This window comes from Ochotona curzoniae, unplaced genomic scaffold, assembly GCF_017591425.1.
Source record: "Ochotona curzoniae isolate NIBS_2020 unplaced genomic scaffold, NIBS_Ocur_1.0 scaffold_4701, whole genome shotgun sequence".
In the NCBI taxonomy this organism is placed as follows: domain Eukaryota; kingdom Metazoa; phylum Chordata; class Mammalia; order Lagomorpha; family Ochotonidae; genus Ochotona; species Ochotona curzoniae.
In genome coordinates this window covers 1,905,946-1,930,541 of record NW_024467122.1, presented here as the reverse complement: position 1 = coordinate 1,930,541, position 24,596 = coordinate 1,905,946, and the positions used below count along the sequence as shown (strand labels likewise).

At 61.1% G+C, this 24,596-nt stretch overlaps 1 protein-coding gene across 3 annotated transcripts in view; it reads right to left on the bottom strand.

Moving 5' to 3' along the window:
• Nucleotides 1-3,208: 3,208 nt before the first annotated feature.
• Nucleotides 3,209-24,596, bottom strand: part of SLCO3A1 (solute carrier organic anion transporter family member 3A1) — a 115,614-nt gene continuing 94,226 nt past the window's right edge. The window contains exons 6-11 of one of the 3 annotated variants that reach the window (XM_040968811.1): nucleotides 24,061-24,259; nucleotides 22,103-22,241; nucleotides 17,986-18,161; nucleotides 14,217-14,281; nucleotides 9,099-9,341; nucleotides 3,209-3,898 (exon numbers count right to left, since the gene is read on the bottom strand). In XM_040968811.1, the coding sequence (XP_040824745.1) occupies nucleotides 3,816-3,898; nucleotides 9,099-9,341; nucleotides 14,217-14,281; nucleotides 17,986-18,161; nucleotides 22,103-22,241; nucleotides 24,061-24,259 (905 nt within the window). In that variant the 3' untranslated portion in view covers nucleotides 3,209-3,815. Of the gene's footprint in view, nucleotides 3,899-8,882; nucleotides 9,342-14,216; nucleotides 14,282-17,985; nucleotides 18,162-22,102; nucleotides 22,242-24,060; nucleotides 24,260-24,596 lie in introns of those variants that run through there. The other 2 variants (XM_040968810.1, XM_040968812.1) reach the window with 2 other exon arrangements.

Here is a 24,596-nt window from a genome sequence, read left to right as displayed (position 1 = left end):
AGCAGGGATATCAACTGGTGCCGGTGTCAAAGGCGGGGGCTTTACATGCTGCGCCACATGCAGTCCCTACTTCCTGTAGGTTTTATTCCTAACGATTTATCATCAGTAGATGTATGTGTTCATGGGCCATGTCCTGGTCACCCCGGATGGTCGACACTGCCGTCTCCGAGTCAGCCTTGGTCGCTGGGCTCTGCTGTGTGTCACCACAGTGTGGTGCCTTCTCCCTCGGCTCCAGCACCTGCCACCCAAGGGCCCGCGACCCTGCTCCAGCCTCAGGTTGGCACCATCCTGAGTTCACACCTGGCTTGTGCAGCTGCTGTGTAGGGAGGGGACCGTGCAGTGTGGTGGCCGTGTCCACAGCAGCCCCACCAGCACTGAGCAGGGGACTCCCTTTTCTCCACATTTTATTTGTGTCCTCTGCCCATTTCTCTTTTATTTATTTTTATTTGGAGACAGAGGTACAGAGAGGAGAGACAAAGGTGGTCCATAAGCTGGTTCGTTCATTCCCCAAATGTCCATCATGGCTGGAGGTGCGATGGTCCTAAGGCAGGAGCCTAGAACTTCTTCTAGGTCTCCCACATGGGTGCAGGGGTCCAAGGTTTGAGCCATTCTCAGCTTGTTTCCCAGGTCATAGGTGGGAGTTAGATTGGAAGTGGGCAGCTAGGAAACGAACCGGCACCCACATGGGGTGCAGGCACTGCAGGCAGGTTAGCCTACGAGGCCACCACAATGACCTCTGTGCGTTTCTTCATTGGATTAGTTGTTTTTGTGTTGGACCTTTGGCATTCCTGACATATTCCAGATATTAATCTTTGGTCTGATAAATAGCTTGTAAATATTTTACTGTTTTATTAGGCATCATGTCAGCTTTGATGGTTTTCTCTGTGCAGAGGCCTTTGAGCTGGATGTAGCCTCATATTCCTGCTTCTCCTTTTGTTGTCTGCACTTTTGGGGTCTTTGCTAATTCTTCGCAATAGCCTCACAATATGCTTTTATTTCAAGTATTGTGAGGCCTCCAGCTTTATTCTTTGTTCAGGATTATTTTGGTTGTTCTGTGTCTTTTGTGATTCCGTATGACTTTCGGATGATATGTTCTAGTTCTGTGAAAGAGGTCCTTGGCTGTTTGATGAGAGATGGGTGCAGGGGGAGGATGGAGCCAACAGACTCTCTGCAGAGTCTGCCAGTGCGTATCCTGCCTCCCCAGGCCAGCCTCAGCTCTGGAGCCCCAGCAGAGGGCAGGGGTCTATGATCAGAGTATGGGAGACTTGTGTGGGAGCCATTACATGATGGATGGTGGAGCCACTGGCAGGAACTCCATCATAACGAGCTAATCTGGAGAGAGCCATGGTGTTGAGGGACACATGGGATTCAAAGGCAGGGAACAGGTGGGGCCGTGTGCGCAGCCATACACTGTGCAGCTCACAGCATGGTGGGGAGCCACTGACAGGTGTCTGCTGAGCGTGGCTCAGGATGGCTTGGGTCACGGTGTAGTGTGCTCCATCCTGGGTGCCACCTGTCCCTGTCTTTTCCATGTTGGAGATGTAATGGCCGCATCACACTGCACAGGATCTGGGTCTGGACAGAGAGCATCGTGAGGATACCGATTTACGTTCCAGCCAACAGGAGAGGACAGCATCCACAGAAGATTGGTCTGTCAACCTTTCCAAGAATGGAGTTCAAAAACAGTCCATTTCTCTGAAATTTCCATTTCCTGGATGACCTGTGACTTTGAATAGCTGTGTGTGTGTGTGTCTCACCGTTGGTGAGTGCCCACAGTTCTTGGGATGGCAGTGGTGGCTCCGGCAACAGCTCCTGGCCCAGGTTAGGCTCCGCTGCTCGAGTTGTGGCTGTTTTCTTGCGCACATGCCAGGATTCCCTCTGTGTGCTGGCGGTCAGCCGACAGGCATCACCAATATTCTCTGGGTACTGTTCTAGATTGCCTGAGCACGCTAACACAGTCAGCTGGTCTACCCACAAGCATTTTTTCACACTTATATCTTTTAGAAAACACACAGCCCTGGATGCATCCTCCTTTGCCTCCAAGTCTTTCTCATTTCTGGACACTGAGTTTTGTTAGCAATGTCAGATTTATGCATCATACTGCTGGGTGGTGTTCGAATCTCCTCTGAGATTGTATTCCCACAGTCCTGGGCTCACAGGAGGGTCTGTGGGCGATCCCGTCCTGTGGCCTGGATGAACTGGGAGATGGCTGCCCCCCCATGCTGACCGCAGGACCCCTGAGCTCTGTGCTGGAGTCCCTCGGTGATTTTCCAGCTTCCTGCACACAGGCCCTCCACTGACCTTGGCCACATCCATTTAAAGTGGGGAATGGGCTTTGTCATCCTGAGGAAGGGACCCCCTCCTCAGCACTCCCCCACTGGGGGCACAGAGCATCCCATGGCCAAGGTGTTACCAGGTCAGCCTGGGCCTCCAGGTCCTCCCAGGGAGAGGTGTGGCGTGTCCACGAGCCAAGGAGGGGTTTGGCTTTACCCTTTCTCCCCTGTCCTTGCTGGTCCTTGGGGTTCACTGGCTGCTGGCATCTCAGGTGGCCACCTCTGCTGCTGGCCACAAGGGATGCACGTGCAAGAGGCTCCCGATGGGGAGCACGTGGGCTCACAGAGGTTACGGTGTGGTTACGGCGCTTGGTTAGCGGGAGATGAGAGAATATGCCAACCTTGAGAGTGGCTCTAGGCAGACGGGGTGTGGACTGGCTTGGATTTCAGGAGAGCTCAGCCACAGAGTGATGCAGCTGAGGAGGCTGTCTGTCAGGGGACCAGTCAGTGCCTGAGCCATCCTTGGTCCCGACCCCAAGCAGCAATGATCAGCCCTGGTCAGATCCTTCTTAGAGCTCAGGCTGAGGATGTGTGTCGGGGTGGACCAATGTGACCTGCCCACCCAGTCAGGGTGTGGAGGTGAAGTCAGAGGTGTGGCCAGCTTCTCTCTCAGCTGTCAGTTCCATCCAGGGTGCTGGGTATGCCAATCCCAGGGAAATGGTACAGGGGTGGTAGTCAGGGCAGGGTACTGGGCCACCGAGTCAGGGGTGCCTATGGTCACTCATTTACCTTCCAGGTGAGCGGCTGCTGGATGGCAGGTTCTATGGCCCCTGGGGGGCAGCCATGGACAGTGACCGTGTCTGTGCCAGAACCTGCTTTCCTGGGCCCATCACCTGCATCTCAGCATGGTGTGGACCATGGCCATGAGCATCCCCAGTGACATAGCAACCAGGAGCAGGTGCTGGGGGTTTGATCGACACCAGAGGCCATGCTGTCCAGACACCTCAAAGCCTTCATGCACACAACACACACTAGCCTCGTTCTGTCCCCAAACGGGGGGTTGGAGGGCAGGGGACTCTGCCAGGATCACAGCCGAGACAGGGAGAATGAAAATAGTGCTTTTAATGTGACTTTCTGTCAGTGGTCACATGGACCTTGTTTCCCACCTGTCTGCTCGGCTCAGCCGGACAAGATGGGCAAGCCACACGTAGTGGCCGCCTGGAACCCGCATCCTCTCCTCGGCCAAGAGCCAGGCCCAGCCTGGCAGACTCTGGCCGACCCCAAGCAGGGTCTCCTAAAGTACATTCCCCGGAGCTGGCGGTGTGTGTACAGGGTTGGCGTGAGTGGCCAGGGCAGGCCCACTCCCAGGGCCCCTGGCAGGGCTCCTGACCGCGTCACCACCGTGGTCCTCGTCACAGGCCTCTGCCAGGACCTCAGAGGACCATGCCAGTCGGCTAGGCCCTGGGCACCCGCGGGGGCACGGTGGGGTGCTGCACTGGGTGGGGCACGTCGCTGCCTGCAGGAAGAGGCAGAGGACGGCCCTCAGCTTCGCACAAAGGAATCCTCCGAAGGCGACCGGGACTCGGGGTGGGCTTTCTGGGTCTCCATGTCCTGGTACTCGGTGCCTAGAGGGGGTGGGGGTGGGGGAGAGGAGCCGAGAGGAGAGAGAGATGGTTCTTGTGTGCTTTCCCTGCCTGCTGCAGGCATCTGCCACACAGCCCAGGGCGGGACGTCACAGCACCAACGCCTGGTTTACGGCCCCACCCACCCCATCCCTGCCCCGGGCCCCAGCCGAGGCTGCAGCCTGTGAGGCCTGAGCCCTCCATAGACTGTGTCGGGGCTCCATGCCAGCACCCTTGCAGGGTGCTCTGAAGGGCATGGGCAGGTGTGTCCATGATCTGAGTCCCAGGGACAGGCCCAGGGCCTGGGCTGCTCAGGCTGCCCAGGGGCCGCCTCCCGTCACCTAGGCTGGCAATGACTCCGTGACCACCACTGGGCAAGGGGACACCATGCTCTAGCACTGGGCCCCACCTTGCAGGTGGGTGTTGAAGCTTCATGGAGAAGGCCTTTGGCCCCCAGGCCCCCAGGCCCACTGGCCAGCCCCGCACAGGGCACCCCAGTCCCCACGGTGAGCTCCAGGCCGCACAGGTCTCCTAGATGGACAGGCAACCTCCCGGCTGCAGGCAGTCGATCCGTGGCTTGTGTATGGTGTGGTGCATGTGGCCCGTGAAGGAAGGCAGGCTCTGCAGCTCTGCAGGCTCAGCTGGCCTGTCTGCCCGAAGCCAGACCAGTGCTGCGCACCACCTTCTGTGCGGGTGGCGGGGGTCTCGAGCAGGGCCTCTGTGCCATCGGTCCTGGTATAGAACACAGCCACTTCTGCCAGAGGGAGAGGCAAGTTGTAGAAGCAGAAACTCCTGCAGACTGTTGGCTGACAAATGGGGGTGCCGTGCCCAGCCAGGGCCCAGGACTCGTGGCTGCAGCCGCATGCCGAGCTGAGCAGTGTTGGGTGCCAGAGGCCCACGGGGGCCCATGCAGGAGTCACCGGCAGCACCCTGGGCCTCGGGCAGTGTTTCAGAACATGCTGGTAGCTGGGGATCTGTGTGTCCGCCCCCCTAGCAGACCACTCGAGGAAGCCAGCTTCACTCCACGGGTTCCTGGGATCCGGGGGAGGTCAGGCATGTCCTGGGGAGAGGGCACAGCCCCTGACCCAGGCTCGCACTGCAACCCTGGCTGGAATCTTCAGGAGAGGCCACCCCTGCAGGTGGCAAGGCCCCTTAGTCCTGAGGGAGCCTCGGTGGTGGCTGCACAAGGACCTCAGGTTCCCAGACCTGGCTGAATCCCAAGTGCATGCCGTGACCCTGGGCCAGTCTGGAAGCTTCTCAGGTTTCCTTCCAGTGCAGTGAGGCCAAGCCCTGCCTCCTGGGTAATGTCGAGCTGACCTAAGTGAATCTATGGAATGTGTAGGCATCTGTGCCTGGCCGGCAGCCATGGCAAGCACAGTGGCTGTCACGGCCTCTGCCCATGTGCCTGCAGTGCCAGGGCTGTGCCTGGCGGGGTGGGAGCACAGCCCTGCTGGCTGTACAGTACCCCCTGGGCTCCCCATGCCACTCAAGGGAAGCCATGTCACCCTCAACTGTGAGCCCTGGCACCCAGGTGCTCGCTGCCTGGAGGGAAGCAGAGGAGACGCAGAGCTGGGTCCTTGTGGTGGGAGCACCCATGCAACGTGTGCACTGGCCTTGGGATGCACTGCCCGGCCCAGGCGCCAGCAAGTCCTGGCCAAGGCCTGCCCCCTGTGTGTGCAGCACTGCCTCAGGCTCCACCCCATGCCAAGATGGACAGTAGTCATGGGCAGTGATTATAAGGCCCTGTGGTGACACTGCTGTCTAGGGGTATCCCTACCTACCATGTTGGGGTGCTCCTGCACTGCAGGGAATCTGTGAGCTCACTCTGGCCTGTCTTGAGGGCTCCCCTGTCCCCTAACCTGGTCTCCATGGTCTGCAGCTTCCAGCCTGACCACCCTCCCTCCGATGAGCCATTCCAGCTCCTGCTGCTGGGACCTTCCCACAGGGGCGGGCTCCCGCCATCAGGCCGCCCCAGCCCAGGCTGTGGGTGACTGCCCTCCTCCCTGGGAGCAGCCCTCCTGGGCTTCCTGCACTGGGAGCTTCTGTGTCTGTCTCACCTTTTCACTCTGCCCTGGGGCCTTGCATGGGCAGTTGGTCAGAGCTCTAAGTGGAGGGACGGCTTAACACTTAGGACACACACAGCTGCAACTGTACACAGTGTGGCTGAACTCTGCATGGACAGTCCGAGCAACCCAGGACCTCTGGGCCAGGATGACCAGGTGTCCTGGGTGGCTGAGGTCATGGACACACTGAGCAAGGGGCAGGAATGGGGGGGGGGCACAGACCATGTGCGCTGCATGTGCCTGCCAGGCTGTGGAGGAGGCCCCATTTTGCCCTCTAGCCAGGGCCTCCTCCTTGAGAGCAGCTGCTCTGGGCCGAGCCGGTGTTCTGGGCTGGCTGAGTTGCCCCAGCAGCTCCTCCTGGCACCTGCAGGCCTCCAGCCTGGGGTCTGCTCCACAGGGAAACAGTCATGGGAGGGCAGTGTGCAAACCCCTATTTCCTGGTTCCATCCGTGAGGAGCCACCTGCCTGGCTGTCCCCTAGCTAAGCATGCACTGTGGCGCCTGTGGCCTGTCAAGGAACCCACAGACTGGTGCCTACAGTGCTGTGCCCACCTCCCTGAGTGTGCTCCGCCTGGGGAATGTTGTGTGGGGAGGCACGGATGATGTCACCAGCCAGCACGTCGTCACAGGACACAGGAGCTTTGTGCGGGATGTGTCTGGGGGTAGTCCTGGCTCCTAGCATCCCTTTGGAGGGGCTTGGGGGGTCTCACTGTGTGGGAGATCTTATCCTGCATGGGTACTGGGTGCTGGGTAGGTTCCTGGCTGGGTACAGGGTAGGTTCCTGGCTGGGTGCTGGGTAGGTTCCTGGCTGGGTGCTGGGTAGGTTCCTGGCTGGGTGCTGGGCAGGTTCCTGGCTGGGTGCTGGGCAGGTTCCTGGCTGGGTGCTGGGTGCTGGGTAGGTTCCTGGCTGGGTGCTGGGTAGGTTCCTGGCTGGGTGCAGGGTAGGTTCCTGGCTGGGTGCTGGGTAGGTTCCTGGCTGGGTGCTGGGTAGGGGGCTTGGGGCCTTCATGAGTGCAGAGCAGGAGGGGCAGGCTGTCCTGTCTGTACTATGACACATGTACACAGCACTTTGATGTCAAATGGGGCTTGGAGACAGTTTGAGCAGCCCAGAAACCCTCGGGTCCTCCCTGTGGGAGACAGGCACCTCTGGACACACATGCTGGCTTGTCCCACCCCCCCCAACCTTGCACTATTCTGAGCATCCTAGCGAGTCACCAGAGGTCCCCCTCTGTCTGGGGGGCAAGGGGCCTGGACGCAGGACAGAAACTAACATGGTGATGGCACAGCTTGGGAGGGGCCTGTGCACCCTGCCCGGGGAGCCAGACTTGGATTGTCTGCACAACGTCTCCCCTGCCGCCTCAAATCCCAGCAGGAAAGGCTCTTAACACAGAGCAGCCACAGCCCATGCACCCGCTGAGTGTGGAGAACCAGGAAGGCTGGCATGGTGGCAGCACATGTTCCCCAGACTCTCCCATCAGACCCAGGTGGGAGGCGTCCCAGGAGTGGGTGGGGGCAGCATGACGCTGTGCTGACACCTGCTCCGTGGGGGGCATCCACCAGCTCCTCCCCCTCTGCCAAGAACCCCAGCACTCAGTGGGTGAGTCGCGTGCCCGAGTGGGACACAGAAGCGAGCACATTGTCCACCCTTGAGTTCTGTTGCAAGGCCAGCAGTGTGGCATGGCCAGAGGCCCCGCCTGCTCACCTGGGTTGTCCCCTGTGGGAATGGCCAGGCCAGGCCTCCAAGGGTCACCTTCTACGGGTCCTCCTGCCTCGTCCTCACCCAAAACACGGGCAGGGTCAACTCTGGGCGGCTGTCAGTCACTTTCAGGGCTTGCTCAAAGGCTTCCTGGTTCAAGTTCAGCCCTGAAAACATGACCGCCATTCCATCCAGTGGCCATGTGGGAGCTACTGGGGCAGGGCTGAGGAGCCCTGCTCCTGGTCACAGACATGCAGGCTGCCCAGCAGTGTGCCCCTCTTGTTTCCAGGCCTGCACCCACACAGCCACCCTGGGGTGCTGCCTCCTGGTGAGGCAGGGTCCCAGGGACATAGCCAGAGGTGGCCCACTGCTCCCCACCTACCAGCATGCTGTTCCTGTGACACGTGCACCCTCTGTGCAGAACTTCCGCAGGGGGTACAATGAGAGAGTAACACCTTACGGATTTGCATCCCTTGAATCAAGTTGTATTTTTGGTGCATTAAAAAAGAGAATAGGAGAAAAGTGAAAGTAAGCAGAATGACCCCGGCTGAAAGAGCTGTGGGAGGGGCTCCAGGACTTAAAAAAGAATCTGAGGATTCTACCTGCCACGGCTTGTATGCTGTATTTTCCTGAAAAAAATGGGGCAAATGTTTGGCAAATGTGAGCAAATGACGGGCTGTCGGGTGTCGCCGGCTCTGAGGCCAGTCAGTCATGGCCGGCGAGGCCCACGGCTTCCTGAGGTCACTCCGGGCCCGGGGAAGGGAGGTGAAGGTGCTGGCCTCCACCCCACGCTTCCTCGGGCCCTCAGGCTAGGGCATGGAAATGGAGCTGGTGAGAAGGCGCCGGCTGCAGGTGCCGGCGTGGATGGCCCGGGAGAATGCCGGGGGCTGGTCTATGCTGTGATCCCTATTGCCATAGACAGGAGCAGGCTCCCCACCCGCCCCCGTGGAGGGCACGGCAGGGCTGGCCACGCCACTGAGTGTGTCACACGTGGACCTTTTCTCGGCCTCGTGTGCATGTGCGTCCAGAAGCATCCGACCTCCGAGCCCTGAGCCTGGGGGGCCCGTCGCTTGCAGCTGTCGGCCAGGTGTCCTGCCTGGCTGTCCCATTGGCTCCTTGGCTGAATTCTGTCTGGTTCTGGCTTGGAGCAAAGGACCAAGGTGGTGTGTGTGTGTGCGTGTATATGTGTGCACAAGTGTGCTAGATGATGCTGGGGGGTTGTGTGTGTGTGTTTTTTTTTAACCTTTTATCTTTTTTTTAAGAAATGACCCTCTGCTTGCGGCACAGAGCACAGCTCTCCATCAGTCGCTATAAAACGGACTCCATGTTTTCGCACCACTCGTGGTCTTCCAGGTTATAGATAAACTTGGTCCTATGTGTCTGGCCGGCGGGCATAGGGTCCCTCCCCAGATTGTCTAGGGTCAGAGTGGAGGCAAAGAACTCACTGGTGCTCAGCCCGCCCTCGTGGTTCTTGATGTAGCGTTTATAGTTCTTCCGCAGGCACTGCCACGTGGTGGCGTAGAGGATGAAGGCCACGGACTTGAGCGCGATGGCAATGCTCACGTACAGGTACCTGTAGACCACGTTATCGTAGAGCGCGCAGGCGCCCTGCTCCCCGCAGAAGGTGCTCCAGAAGAGGCAGGTGGAGTCGATGCCCGCCCCGAAGATGAGCGGTGGTGGGATGAAGCCTGCCGGGGAGACGGCGGTTAGAGGGGCCGGACCAGGCGCGGACCACAGCTGTCCTTCACTTACAGGACAGGCCTCCCTCGGGGCTGTAGTTTTAAAGTGGGGATGAAGACAGAATCAGCATGCGCAGGGCGGCTGACCACGTAGGGCTTGGGCTGCAGCAGCTGCGGTGACCACTGTCACGGTGGCCACTCCTGCCATTACTGCAGGCAAAGATGCAGCCGCTGGTCTCCCCTGCGCCCCTCCTGCAGGAAACACAAGGGCTGCCCTGTGGCTCTGTCACCCTGGGCCTGTGCTGCCGGCTAGCTCAGAAAGCAAAGGCCCTTCCTCAACAAGATGTGAAAGCAGGGCTGAGGGCGTGCACATAGCACTTGGCACGCATGGGCATGGGCAGACACAAAATGAGAGGCAGGGGTTGCTGCCGGCCTTTCTCCTCTCTGCAGCCTGGGCCTCTGGGGTAGACACCTGCCCCAGGGAGCGTGCTGCTTGCCACTTTCAGTCCTGTTCCAGGGTACCCTCTGAGGGTGTCTGCCTGCCTTACCCCACCCCAGCTGCAGCTGCATCTTCAAAACTACTGGGGGTCCCATTCCAGCCCCGACAAGGTCAGGTGTTAACCTGGCCATCAGAACTGCATGGTACCACTTGGCTCTGCTGGGCCAGCCAGGTCTCTCTGGACACCAGGGACACAGTGGGCAGTCAGAAGCAGCTGTCCCTGGGCAGCCACCAGAGAGTGGCACTCAGAAGCTGAAGGTGGGAGCTCCCAGGGTGAGTACACTGCTGTCCACAGCTGCAGGCCCAGGCTGGAATGTCCAGGCTCACTCCTGAGTGATGGGATAGACTCTTGACCTGTGGCCCGCAGGCCGGGGCCCTGGGGATTGGACACGCCCCTGTGTCCACTCTCCACAGAGGAACAGGTTGGTGGAGGGTGGCCATGACTGGAGGAGGGGTGGGCAGTGTTTGCTGTGGACAGCTCTCCCTGCGTGTGCATGAGGCTGATCTGCAGGCCCTGGCACAGCAGGTGGCACCAAGGCCTCTGCCTTCCATTTCTCAGTGACATGTCTGTTTTCCACCCCCTTCGTCCTGACCGCCAGTGCCCAGGCACTGGGCAGTAAACTCCAGGGGACACTGCAGGCACTGGCTCTACAGTGGGGAAGGTCTGGGGGCACCAGAGGGTTACAAAGCTAGTGCATGGGCCCAGCCTGTTCATTTCCTGGCCTGAGGCCCATCAGCATCCTGAGCTCTGCAGACCCTTCTCTCTCTCTCATTGTCTCAGGTGAACGCAGGTGCCAGCTGGGGTCTCGGGAGGATGAGCGGGAACAGCCCCAGGAAAAGCTCCCCGCAAGGCGCTGGCACTGCCTCCACGCACCTGGCCCAGGTGACACTGCCCTCCCTCTGCTGGGCCCATCTTCTCCACCCACCACATGGCTCCACCGCCAGTCAGGACCCTGGGAAGAAAGGCCTGCAGACAGCTAGAGACCCTGACACCCCGTGCTTCTCCTGGCTCCCCTGGCTCCAGACAGTGTCTGGGAGGGCGCTTGGAGCTGAGCGAGCAGCCCAGGGAGCGGGTGCCTCAGTTTCTCCTTTGCTGCGCAGCCAGTACCTGGTGAGGAGTGGGATTCGGTCAAGCCTGCCAGGGTGGGGGTGACGCCTCAGCACCAGCTCCAGGCTCCGAGAAACCCACACTGAGCCCTCACATGTTTTGTCTCCTTTCTCTCCTAACAGTGTGAACTGGCCAGACCAGAAGGGGCAGGTGTGTTTGCATCAGAGGCTGTGGTCCTTCTGGAATTCACCTGACCAGGTGCGTAGGGGAATCCCTCCCGGATGAGCTTGGCAGACCTCTGGGATACAATGACCCCCAGTGACCGCCCCAGAAGGGGACAGGGTATGCCACAGCCCCAGGAATCTCCTCCACAGCCTCTCCTTATTTTACATACACAAACATTATTTGGTCTGGGTTTGATATTTCAAAATGCCAAACCCAATAATCCCCTCCTCAAACGTGGCTGCTTCTAGGAGCCAGGGGTGCCTCTGCTGCCTGGCCAGGAAGCCTGTGCGTGCACAGCAGAGACAGGGCTGGGGCCTGAGCGCCATGCTCTTCCAGGGCCACGCACCTCCCAGCAGCCTGCAGGAGCAGGTGCCACCCTCTCCTCTGTGTCCAGGTGGCAGGAACATCTGGATAGGGGCTCTGGGCTCTGGAGGTTGAAATCCAGGGGCCCTGGCTGGCTGATCCACTCCCTTGGGTTAGGTCCTTTCCGAGCTCTTCTAACCCTAACAGGTGAGCAGAGGGCTTTTTCAGGAAAGATGAGGGCAGGAGGGAGGCTGACACCTACCATCCTTTGCATATAAAAGCCTTTCTCCCCTGCAGCTCCAGGCCAAGGTGCCACACCTCGCATCCCAGAGGGGTGCCACACAGGCAGCTTCTGGAACACCCACATTTGCTCTTCTCAAATCTGAGAGGCCAGGAGGAGCGCCTTGTTGAAGTCGCCAAGACACTTGGGTTGAGTTACCCGCCGACAGAGACAGAGCTGGACTCAGACTCAGGGTGCCCAAGTTTGGCACCGGGAAGGGAAGTGGACCTGGGATGAGTGCAGGGGCTTCCATGCACCCTTCCACTCCCTGGGGTCTCTGAGCATGTGGTGTCACCTCCTCCCGAGCATCTACCTCTCCACTCCTGTGTAAGAGCTCCACGAAGGCTCAGCAAATGCTGGTAAAGCCAGCTGCCCTGGGGGCACAGGAATCACTTGGGACCCTCGTTGCCAGGGATCGTCCACATTGAGCTTTCCCAGGCCTGGACGCCGGCACCCTCTCTCCTCTGCCTTTCCCGAGCAAGGCACCAGGATGCACGCCCTATCACCTATTCTCCTTCCACTGCACCTGCCACTGACCCCCAGCCATGCTCACCGCCCTGTGGTCCTGCCCTCTCTACCACCTCCTTTCATTAGCCTGTAGGGTAAGGATGGGGACTCGTCTCAGTCATTTCCAGGTCCTGGAAGGATTGGCCACACTGCCCCCTCCACGCGTGCCGTGTCTTCCCACTCAAAGCTGACAGACGTGAGACCACGTGGGTGCTGCTAGGGGACGGGGCAGCACTGGCCTGGCGCCTCCCTGCCCTGTCATACAACAGCTGCACTCCCACACAGGTCACCCACACCCCTCGTCTGTGGCTGTGCTGGATGCTCACCTCTCCACCAACACCCATCTTCAGGTTCAAACCCGGACTAATAATATCTGCGGTGCTGGTTCAAGTTCCTACTAGCACACAGCACAGCACAAGATGGCCCAAGCGCCCGGGTCCCTGCCACCCTCTTCAGAGGCTTCAGCCTGTGAGGTTCACCTGTGCAGTAAACCAGGGTGGGTGAAGATCTCTCTCGCTCTCTACCTTTCCAACGTTTTTTCAAATGAGCACATATTGGATACGTGACACCTGCAGGGCGCACTCCCAGCTCCTCCTCGGCACACTCTGGGCAGCTGTTTACACGCTCCCTAGCATTGACCCAGCGGGGACAGTCCACCTCCTGTAAGGAAGTGGACACCTGCAGGGGCCCTGCCCCACAGGATAGGCTATGCCTGTGCACTCTCTCCCTGGCTCCAGGGCTTAGCTCGTCCACAGGGCAGCCCTGGCATGTGAAGGAGCTATGCTCCTGGGAGCCCCAGGCCCACCCCACCCCAGTGCAGCTCCCAGCATGCAGGAGCCACGTTCCAAGCAGCCCCTTGCTGATGGCATTCCTTCTGCTCCTCCATCGTGAACACTTGCTCCAGGTCTCAATGAAGACAGCCCAGCCTCTCCAAGCCCACAGCCCACCCCATGGGAGCACTGGGGCCCTGCTGCACCTGTGCTGGCTCCACCTGCACCGACTGAGGCATCCCCATGGCCCCTGGGGACCCAGTGAGATCTGGAGTCAGGCCAGGTGCCAAGGCTGCTGACAGGAGCTGCTCCGTGCTGGAGGACAAAGCAGTCGCATCTTCACGGAGCAGGGTGCTCGAGCTCCAATCCGTGACCCGCAATGGACAACAAAGTCATCAGGCTAGGCCGTGGCTGACCAGGAGCCATCACACTGGGTGCTTTCTCCCGAAGTGTGCGCCTTGCCAGTCTGCTCTGCAGGTAGGCACGGGGCCGGCTGCAGAGCTGCTGTCCTGCTTGGGGAGCACCGGGCCAGTGCTGCTGGGAAAGCCGCAGGTGACAGCCTGAATGGCACCACATCGCATGGCCGCTCGGTCTCACCTGCTGCTGACCTAGGCACTCACTGCCTTTTCAGTCTTGCGTGTCTTTGTGAACCAGCAGCAGTCACCCTGGCCTGAGGGCCATGGTCGTTCCTTGCCTGCGACCGGCTGTCACTGTAGGGGTGGTGATGGCCACCCTTGAGCTGACTGGCCTGGGTGGGGAGGGCAACACATCTGAAAGTGGCCACAGGCCTGTTCTTCCCAGCTTCACCCAGCTGCCACACAGGGCTCTGGGTAAAACACAGGCGTGCCCACCTCTGTGCCATATTAGAAGTGAGAGCTGTAGGGTTTCACACCTGCCCACATTCCAACCTTGGAACAGAAGCCCCATCGTGGCAACCCAAGGAAAACAGACTCAGAGAGCTCTGAGGCCACTGCGCCTGCGCTGTGTGCTCCCTGGGCCAGCGACCCCTTAATGTGGCCTTCCTCCAGCTGCTGCTCACCGCAGTGGGCTCTGCCCATGGCATAGACCGGAAACGGCATTTGGTCCTATTCGCAGCATGTCTGGCTCAGATGCCTGGACCCTGCAATAGCTTCTGGCTCATGGAACAGCCCTGAGGTCGGAGACCCAGGACAGGGTTGGCGTGCTGGACAAGGTGGTCCCTCCTGTGGCAGGAAGCATGGCCCCACGGCTGAGGGGACTGGGAGATACATACCCAGCAGGCGCAGCAGCAGGAAGAGCACACCCAACGCGTACGACTTGAGCTCGGGGCTGACAGTCCTGCATGGAGAGAGAGGGACAAGGTCGCCATGGAGCCGACCTGCGCAACAGTCCCCTGGCCCGTTCCCTGGTCCGTCCCCCGGCCCATCCCTGACAGCCCGTCCCTGACAGCCCGTCCCTGACAGCCCGTCCCCTGGTCCGTCCCCTGGCCCGTTCCTGACAGCCCATCACCCGGCCCGTCCCTGACAGCCCGTCCCCTGGTCCGTCCCCTGGCCCGTTCCTGACAGCCCGTCCCCTGGTCCGTCCCCTGGCCCGTTCCTGACAGCCCGTCCCCTGGTCCGTCCCCTGGCTCATCCCTGACAGCCTGCAGAGTCAGGTGTTCTGTCATTGACTCTTTGCCCAGCATCTAAGCGTGCAGCTGTGGCTCTGGCTGAATGTGGGGACTGGCCAGTGATGGGGTGTGGCCTGCCACCCTGGGCAGCCAGGGATGTGACAGTAGTCAGAGCAGAGGCTCGCCCCTGTCCCTGTAGCAGGATACTCACTCTCCTGCACACACCAGCCAGCCCCACAGATGCCTCTGCTGCTGTGAGGTTTTGTGTAGGCTCCCCAGAACCATTGGCCTCCCCCTTGCCTCGGACCAGGCAGAAAGCCATCCGCCTCCATCAGGCTTTAGAGCCCTTCAAGGTGGGAAGCAGACTTTACCACCACGACCAACATCACCTCCCAAGCCCCGAGGGTGCCAGTAAGAGAGGGCTCCAGAAATAGCCACTGATTCCAGACCACGGGTCCATGTGGCCCCCACATCCTCTCCTTGGAGATGTCTCTAATCCTGCTGCTGGTGGCCACCTGACTCCCTAGTTCTTGCCCCCAGCACCTGAGCCCCTACACCATGTGTGGCCACAGCCTGTGCTGAGTATAGACCCAAGTGTTTGGGCGTCTCCAGTGCTAACCTCACTGTGCTGCGTGCTGGAGGGAAGAGGAGCCCCGGTGACACGCACTGAGCCTGTCGGGGCTCGGAGCCCATGCAGTGACACGCACTGAGCCTCTGTCGGGGCTTGGAGCCCATGCAGTGACACGCACTGAGCCTGTCGGGGCTCGGAGCTCATGCAGTGGGGACTCCCACAGTGTGCAGCACTCGGACAGTTACCCACTCACATCAGAGTCCTCGCCCTCGGGAGGCTAGCACACAGCACGTCTCCTGCCAGAGTGTTCCTCGAGGATGCACCTGGAGGAGGGCATCTCCCCAGTGCCCTACCACCTGGTCGGAGCTCTGGGAGCACCTGTCTGACTTCCTGTTAAGGCAGCCAAGAGGATGCAGGCAGACACCAAATCTACACCCTGAGCCCCCTGCCCGGGCAGATGACTGGGCCACAAGCTGGACTCGGAGGTGAGGCTCCTGGGAGCCACCACAGAACGCAGGAGAGGGTGCCGTCCCCCAACAGGAAGTGACGCCTGGCCCGGGCCTGCCCAGCCTGCAGAACGGCGAGCCACAGCTGGCAGCCCCGGTTTCACGGTCTTGGCTCCACTCCTGAGCTGCTTGGGAACACAGTAAGGTCACAGTCCTTCTCCACTGTGTAATACAGTCAGGCCCCAGGCCGGCAGGACAGCTCACCGCGGGGGGCAGGAGTAGTGGTCCCAAAAGACCACGATCAACTCCAGAACTCAACTCTGACCTCAGCTCCCACGGCTCTGCACACGCCGTGATAAGTGCCAGCTTTCCAGACACCATGGAGCAACGTTCTTGCCGATCCACCAGCTGGCAGAAGGAGCTGGAATGGCCCCCCCTGGAGAATGCTTGTATTTTAGCCTATCCTGTTTCCACAGGAATGTCTGCCCCTCAGCAGTCATGCACTAGTAGGGAGCTCAGTGTGAAAACTGCTGACAGCTCGGGGCAAGACGTGAGCCCCTGGCCCCACGGCTCGGGAGAGCAGCGGATCCTGCCCACAGCCTCTGTGTCCTGTCTCGGGGCACTGGCAGCTTCCACGTTCTCTCAAGTCACTCTGGGCACTGCCCTGTGGCTTGTCTTCTGTCCGAGTACGGGACAGGGTAAAGACCGGTGGGCTTTGTGCCTGGAGTGAGTGAGTGCTGGTGCAGGGAAGCCCAAGAGGCCGATCATGAGACATGAGCATGTGCCCCTGACACAGCTCAGAGTGCGGCTCTGGCCTGGCTGGGGTAGCTGAGCCTCCTGCAGCGTGCACCCCACCCAGCTAATAGAGTGTGGCTCATACCGGCCCAGTCTGGGTAGCTGAGCCTCCTGCAGCGTGCACCCCACCCAGCTCATAGCCAGAACACAGCTCTAGCCCAGCCTGGGTAGCTGAGCCTCCTGCAGCGTGCACCCCACTCAGCTAACAGAGTGTGGCTCATACCAGCTCAGCCTGGGTAGCTGAGCCACCTGCAGCGTGCACCCCACCCCAGTCTGGGTTGCTGAGCTTGGGTTCTTCAGTAGGGAAAAGCTCCAAGAGTCACTCATCCTGCTGAGCTGGGAAGCCAGAGACCTCAACAGACCCTGCGTGCTGGTGCCCCCAGGTGCCAGGACTCAGAACCCGAGGCTGGGACCTGCTGGGGAGCTGTGAGGTGAGAAAATGGACTTGGCCCAGCTCATGGTGTAAGGGACATTTTTCTGTTTCATGGTGCCTTTTGCATGTGAATTTAACAGTATTTAACTAATGAAAATAAACCACTTGTAGGCACCTAGGCCAGGCTATGCCCGAGGTGTGCTGGGTTCATGCAGGGCGGTTTATGTACCATTGCCTGCCATGCGCTCTAACCTCACTCAGGGCACACACACTGCCCACACCCCTAAGGCGACTTGTTGCTCTGTCAAGCTGTGCTACTAGAGCTTCACCCGCACCAGCAGCTCAGGCTCGCTGCCATCGTAGCCTGCAGTGACCACCGGCACTAGACGTGGCTTCACCCGCACCAGCAGCTCAGGCTCGCTGCCATCGTAGCCTGCAGTGACCACCGGCACTGGGCGTGGCTTCAAGGCAGATGTGTGCTGCCGGGATGCGTGGTGGGATCAGCAGTAGGGCAGGGCTGCTGCATTCTAGATGTTACCGGCCATGCTGTGTCTGCCACGGGTGCATGTAGGTGGGTTTGGAAGCTGGGCCGCTGCCTTGCAAGCACCAGGCAGGCGTCGCTGGGATGTTCTTCGCTCTCATACCCTTAGTGCACCTACATGTTCCAAGAGCTCCTTAGCAGAGGCGGCCGGGAAATGTGGGGGACCGTGTGGAGGGGGTGCAGAGAGCAGCTGGAGCCGACACAGCCGGGATGGAGCTGGCAGATACAGACACCTGCATCCGCCCCAGGCATAGTGCTTCCTCCTGCTTCACACAGGTCACTAACCCAGAGTGACAAACTCTGCAAAGGCCACACCACCTCAGGCTGCCCTTCGACAGAGCACCTGTGGGGACAGGTTTCCCAGATTTGGGGTAACCTGGAATTAGGGGTGGCTTGCCCCAGTGTCTCGTGGGCATGACTCCACGTGTCTGTGGTGGTAGCACATGCAGGGTGTTGGGGGTCACACTGTACTGAGAGGGGCTGGCAGGACAAGTGGCATCCCCCCAGGGAGGGGCTCAGAGACAAGTAGGGGAAAGGCGGAGCCAGGGTGGGAACAGGACGTGGGGTGTGGGGACTGCAGTGCCGCTCTCTGCCCTCTCCCTCATGGCGCGAGTCCCATGGCAGGTCCTCTGAGTGCAGCCCCTGCCCCTGCCTGCCTGTGATGTACACATGGGGTCTGCAGGTCTGATTCCTGCAAAGTCACTCACCTGATGAGGATGATGACGGAGGGCGTCTGGGCCATGGCTCCGATCATGCTGCACACGCACATCACACACAGGAAGGTGAGGAAGGCCTCCTGGCAGCCAGGGCTGGGGCACTTGCCGGGCACCACGGTGGCATTCTCCGGGGGGACGGTGGTGAGGCAGGCACAGCCCGTGAGGTTCTGCAAGGGGAACGAGCGGCCCATTAATGGGGACGGTGCCCCTTGCAGGCCTGCCGTCCATCACAGAGCATGCGTGCCCCGGGCATCCCCTGAGTCAGGCCACGGAGTACCAGTGGGCAGGCAGGCAGGCAGCGGCCATAGCTCCTCCCCTTGCCTGAGCCTCCCACTTAGGGCATTGCATGTCCACTGTGCCATGAAATATTGCCAAATTACCCAGAAAACAAATGATTACCTGCCAATTTGTCTTTTCTGTGAGACAGTGGTAACTGTACTGACACACACAAGAAGAAAAATCAGGCGATAGGCATGGGGTGGCCCTGGGAGGGGGTACAGGGCATGGTCATGGGGAGCCCAGCTGAGTGCTGGCACACAGGATGGGGCAGACAGAGGGCAGACAGGGAGCCAGGCCCTTTATGCTGCCTGGACTTGCCCCAGCCCCTTCCCGGGCAGTGCCACAGGGACAGCAGCCAGTGACACCAGCAGCTGCCCTCCAGGGAGCGTGTGGGTTAGGAATGACCCTGTAGCAAGCGCAGCTCAGCCCAGCCCCTAGTGGCCAGCAGGCCCCTCCATCTGCCCAGCTTCCTTTTTCTCAGGGGACACTGGGGTCTGTGCCTGGATGCTTGTCCCCCAGAGGGCTCCAAGGGCACAGAAGGCCTCGGCGGGGCCCACTGGATGGGCTGTCCACATGGCTGTGTCCCACAGGCACGGGCATGGAGGAGACGTGTGGGGGTGGCCCCCTAGTCCTGAATACTCACCCCATGCCCCACCCTGCTGTCCCTATTATGGCGTCTCAATATGTCCTGGCTGTCCTGGCCAACCCACCCACCCCAGGCAGAAGCACGAACAGGTGGACCCAGCCCAGGTTGGGTGCACCCTTTGCCCAGCACACAGCCAAGATGTAGGATGTCTGCTCATCCCCACCTGTGACCCAAACCCTTGCCCCTCCACCTTCCAAGAGGGGAGCTACCCAGCCAACCTTGCCCGCTGCAGCCCACCACTAGTCTTCCCCCAACCCACCACTGAGCCCAGAGATGGCCACAGCCCCAGCCACAGCTCCTGCCACCCAGGACAGGTCAGTGCACACAGGATGAAGGCTTTGCTAAGTAAAGGAACATTCCAGATCTTGTCCCAGCCTGGTCCAGGTCAGCCCTGCTGGCTTTCTCCGACCACTGTGGCAACGCAAGGAGGAAGATGTGGGCCTGGGGACTCCCTGTGCTCCGGGTTAAGGGGGCTGGGCCCTTGGGGTGGCTCTGATGGGGAACTGAGCTTCCCGGCCACAACAGGGATGAGGCATGGAGCTGGCTGGAGCCACGAGGGTCGGCCCTAGAGGAGCTGTACTGCCTGGGCCTTCTCTGGGTCCGGAGCTCCTGTGGTCCATCGGACTCCGCCTCCTACGCAGACAATGGCTGTGGCCACTGCCTTCCCACGGAACACTTGGACGACCCCTTCTCAACGGATCCACCTGGGACAGCATGTGACAAAAGAGCTGTCTCCAGCTAGGCCTGGAGTTGCTGGGCCCAATGCCCAGTGCCTGTGACACTGACAGCCGGTTGGACGCTGTGGGATTAGCAGTGGGCAGGTAGGGGTGGGGCAGAACCACTCAAGGGCAAAGGGCAAAGAACAGTGTGGCCCCTCGAGGGCAGTAGCTTGGATGTTGGCCTGTTTCCCAAAAGATGTGAATTCTAGAACTTGGCTCCTGATTCTGCCCCCAGGTGATGCTGAAGTCCCCCACCACCCAGGGACCTGGGCAGTGTCGGCAGGGTCAGGGCGGGGTCACAGGATGGGCTCTCAGTGCAGTTCCCCCTGCTGCACCAGACGCCTGCCAGTGGCTGGCCATGCCCACCTGGGGAGAGGGACCTTAAGCGTGCTGATGCCTGGGTCAGCATGGAGTTGGTACAACAGGCGCAGGCAGGACGTGGGAGGGCACTGGGCAGAAAAGGCCTCGCGGGTTTGGGGACAAAGGAAGAGGAGCAGCACGGGCAAAGGCCCGGGGGCGAGGTGGGCATTTCTGGGAGCCCCACCCAAGGGAAGGGGAGGAGGGAGGCGGGGCCAGGTGGTGGTAGGTCAGGTGGTAGGTAGTTCCTGGTGTGTGCAGACTGCGTGGGCGTGGGTGCCCAGGTGACAAGCAAAGGCAGGGTGGGGAAGCCCGCCCACACCCACTCCTTCCCGCTGTGGCACCCAGGCAAGGCACGTGTCTCCCCTGTCTGCCTGAGGCCATGCACGTGGAGAAGGGGACACTGGGGGCTCAGTGAGGGACATGAGAGGCAGCAAGGAGAATCCTGGGGACAGTGTGAGAGGGCGGACATGGGACGGGGGCTGGGGAGGCAAGGGGGCAGCAGGAACAGAATCCACCGTGTGGCATCTTCTCGCAGTTCTGCGGCAGAGGTGGAAGGAGGCCCGTCCAGCCGGCTCCCAGCCGGCTCCCCACAAGGCTTGCTGTGGCCGTCAGTGCCCTGTTCACAGCTGCCTTGCAGGCTGGGCTGGCACCAGGGCTGCCATCTAGGATAGGCATCCACCAATCCCTCACCCACCCTCGGGCAGTGGGGCACCCACAGATCTGCCTGAGTGGAACTCCCCCGCCTGGTGCCGGGCCCGGTCGCTGAGCCTGGCCGCGTCACTGCTGCCATGGAGCCGCACAGACGGCATGAGGCACGCCCGTCACGTGAACCAAGGCAGGTTCGGGGAGCAGCTGGGGGCATAGAGGAGCCTGGGGCCCTGCGACGGCCTGCATGGCTTGGCCGCTGCAGCGGGGAGCACCTTGGTCAGGGCCGGCTCTGATTTGGGACGCCTCCTGCCCGTGAGGCAGGATCAGGGGAGACGTGGCCATTCAGGCACGTCTAGGCTCGCCAGGTCCCTGCCCAGTCTCTGGACACTGCGACCCCAGGACAGACCCTTGTGGGTATCGGAACGCAAACGTGGGGCCTCGTGAGAAACCCCATCCTCTTTCCACACCTACTTCCACTTGCACAGAGATGGCGTCCTTGTCTAATTTCACAATCACACCCCTCCCATCACACATGGTGACTCATTTTCTCAGGAGAACGGGACCCACCAGCCAGGAATCTCCATGTGCAAGGCACGGAGCAATGGAACCCTGAGGAGGAACATGAATGACGCAGTGGAGACGCTGCTACTCCCAGCAGCACAGCATAGGGGTCAGAGGACGCAGCGCCCATCTCCCTCTGCTCTGTGTCAGCAGCCACTCACTCCGCCTCTGGCTTCCTCGCCGTCCACAAGGCACATGGCCACTTGCAGGGCACCCATGGGATGGCCAGCCAGGAGAAGGGGCCCCAAGACCACAGTGGACGCCACATGCTTCTTGCCAAGCAGCCCAACCAGGAGACTGCGGCAGTGAGCCGGGAAGGAGGAGGGAGGGGCCTCTAGGGGCTCTGTGGCTGAGCAGGGGTCTTCTGACCAGGAGGAGGCGGGTCAAGGTCAGGGGGCATGGCCAAAGCTGACTGCCAGAGACCACGAGGGGGTAGCACATGAGGACCAGGCTGTGCCCAGGCCATCTGCCCGGGGAGAGGCAGCATGATGAAGGTTCTTCTGGCCACAGTGCAGGAGCCAGGGGAGACGGGCCTTCCTCGGGGGCAGGGAGCGTGTGCATGGTGGACGGTGGGGTCCCCACACTGCCTCAGCCTTCTGTGTAGAGGACACACAAGGCAGAGGTCCAAACTGAGGCTCAGCAGGAAAACATGGGGTGCATGGGGGGACGGATCCTGGTGAGGGAGGTGGCTGCCAGGGCCGGGGGCAGACCTGGCCAGAGACCCCCTGACAATGGCCTTTGCAGCCCTTCTCTGCTTTTCCAGGGCTGGGAGTCACTCCGGGCAGCACCTGTCCAGAACAGGGGCCCCAGCCCCACGGACAGGCCAGCACAAAGCCGCAGCAGCAGCATGGCCATGGCCACCCACGGGTGAGCCCGCCCTGCCCCGGCTCCTCACCGTGCTGGTGCAGCCGGCGAAGCAGGCGGACAGGTAGGTGACACCATCGGCCCCACACACGGGCGTGAAGGAGTCAGTCTGGCACTCACAGTTGCGGTTGCAGGTGGAGTAGGGGTCCAGGGTGGCACCGGCCACTGAGCTGGGAGAGGAAGTGTGGAACCGTGAGATAGGCCACGCCCAGCTAGCCTGTGCCCCAGCGCAGCCAGCTGTCTCCCACTCCTGTCTTTGCCCTGCATGGCCACTGGGACCAGCCAGGGGACCCTGCTGAGAGCTGTGGGCTGGGCCCTGCACATGGGATGATGCTGAGCAGGTGTCGGGGGCGGATCCAGCTCCTTCTACAGAGTGAGGAGGAAGCCCTTTCACCCCCACCCAACAGGCATTCGGGCTCAGCTGGGCACCATCCCTGCTCATGGGGCACTCGGGCTCAGCCTGGCGCTATCCCTACCCAACAGGCACTCGGGCTCAGCCGGGCGCCATCCCCACTAATGGGGACTTGGTCTCAGCCGGGTGCCATCCCCGCCAACGGGCACTCGGGCTCAGCCGGGTGCCATCCCTTCTATGGGCACTTGGGCTCAGCTGGGCACCATCCCTGCTCACGGGCACTCGGGCAGCCGGGTGCCATCCCCACTAAGTTGCTGCTCTTGGACACTGCAGGCTCAGCTCAGCCCCATTCCTGGTCCCCCCAAATGAAGCTGAACCCTAAGCTCCCACGGCCTGGGGCTGGCCTGCCTCGGGGCTCCTGGCATTGGAAGCCGCAGGGCCCCAGACTGGGCCCGCAGCCACAGCGGACAGCGGCAGCCACTGCAGTGTCACTCCTGTCGCCTGCTGTGTTTAGCCCCGACTCTGGCTCAGAGGGCCCAGTGCTCTAGGCCTCGGGTTGCTCACCATGGGACGGTGTTGTTTCCAGGAAAACTCTGGGGGGTCTGTGAACAGGGACACCCAGCAGGCCTGGCCAGTTCTGTCACTTGACCAGCTGCAGGGTGGAGATGTGCGTGGCAGGGGCCATGGTGACGCTCCCTCCTTCCGGACGACAGCTCCCCGGAGTCCCCGCTCTGTCCCCTGTGTGCCGTGTGGTCCACAGCAGTGCTCTTCCTGACCGCAGGGGCCACCGCCACACCCACACCAGGGAAGGGGGATTGCTGTCGGCAAAGCGTGGAGGGGTGCGTGTTTTCTGGGCCATGCCAGGCTCCTTGGTTCCTTCAGCACCATCTGCCTGCTTGCCCCTGTGGCTGGGGTGAGCACAGCAACCCCCCTTCTCATATTTCCTGGTTTAACTGCAGGTACAGGCTTGGTGGCCTGCCTGGAGGAAGAGTCTAGTCATGGCCAGTGGCAGGCTAGAGTCCCGTTCATAAAAGGACCCAGCCATAGCTGCTGGACAGACCCACCCAGGGTGGGTGCCTGGGCTCTGGTTTTTGGCTAAGTCAGGATGTAAGGCAAATAAGAGTGAGCTGGCTTCCCTCTGGCCTTGCCTTCCTCCGCAGTTCCCCACCTGCGGCTTCACCCCCAAGGACAGAAACACCTGAGATCCCAACAGGGCAGTGCCGGCAAGCTCAGAGCACACGCAGCCTCGGGCAGGTCACAGACGGTGAGGGGCACGCACGGGCCGCGAACACAGGCCCTGGCCCAGTGGGGTGGACTCGGGTGTCCGCGGGGGACCTGGGACACTGAGGGCCCAGACCCCGCAGCCTCTGGGAGTTGAGGGCCTCACCAAGCTCTCTGTCACCCTGTTCAGAGTCGGTAATGAAATCTGTTCCTACATGCTGCTGTCACTTTGGTGAGGACAATGGCCGTGTCTCGTCCTGGCCGCTGGGACAGTCGCCTCCAGCCCACAGGCTCTCCCTGACATGCAGCTCCGTCCCACGCGCGGCTCGGGGTCCCTGGGGACGTGGGTCTCGGGGAGCGGCCAGTGGGGAGAGCAGCCGGGGAGTGCCCTGCCCCACCCCGGCCTCAGTACTCACTTGTTTCCATAGGGAACGGTGACTCCGGCCACGGGGCCCGTGTCGCAGCCCAGGAAGAGGAAGGACACATAGCAGGCCGTGGACACCAGGTTGACCAGCATGGCCATGCGGATGGCCCCCAGGGCCGACAGGCTGAGCTTCTTCACCAGCAGCCCCCCGAGGAAGATGCCCAGACAGGCGCATGGGATGGCCGTCATGCCTGGCAGGAAGCAGGCAGGGGTGAGGGGTGGGATCGTGAGCCGGGAGGAGCAGCTGCTTCGGGGACACTGCGGCCTGCAGGACCCCAACGCTGCCGTGTCGATTCTCAGAGACCCACAGGCTCTCGGGAGGCCCCAGGGTCCCAGGGGTCCCTTGCTCACCCCATTCTCAGCTGACTCATCCTCAACGTGACTTCAGGTCACGGTGTGTCACCCCTCCCCATGTGACTTACCCACGGTCAGTTTCCTGTTTAGGCTGCCCCTCCCAGCCAGCCACATAGCCACGATGGACTACAGCCACCAGCTCAGCTGTGCTCAGGGAATGTGAATTAACTCCCA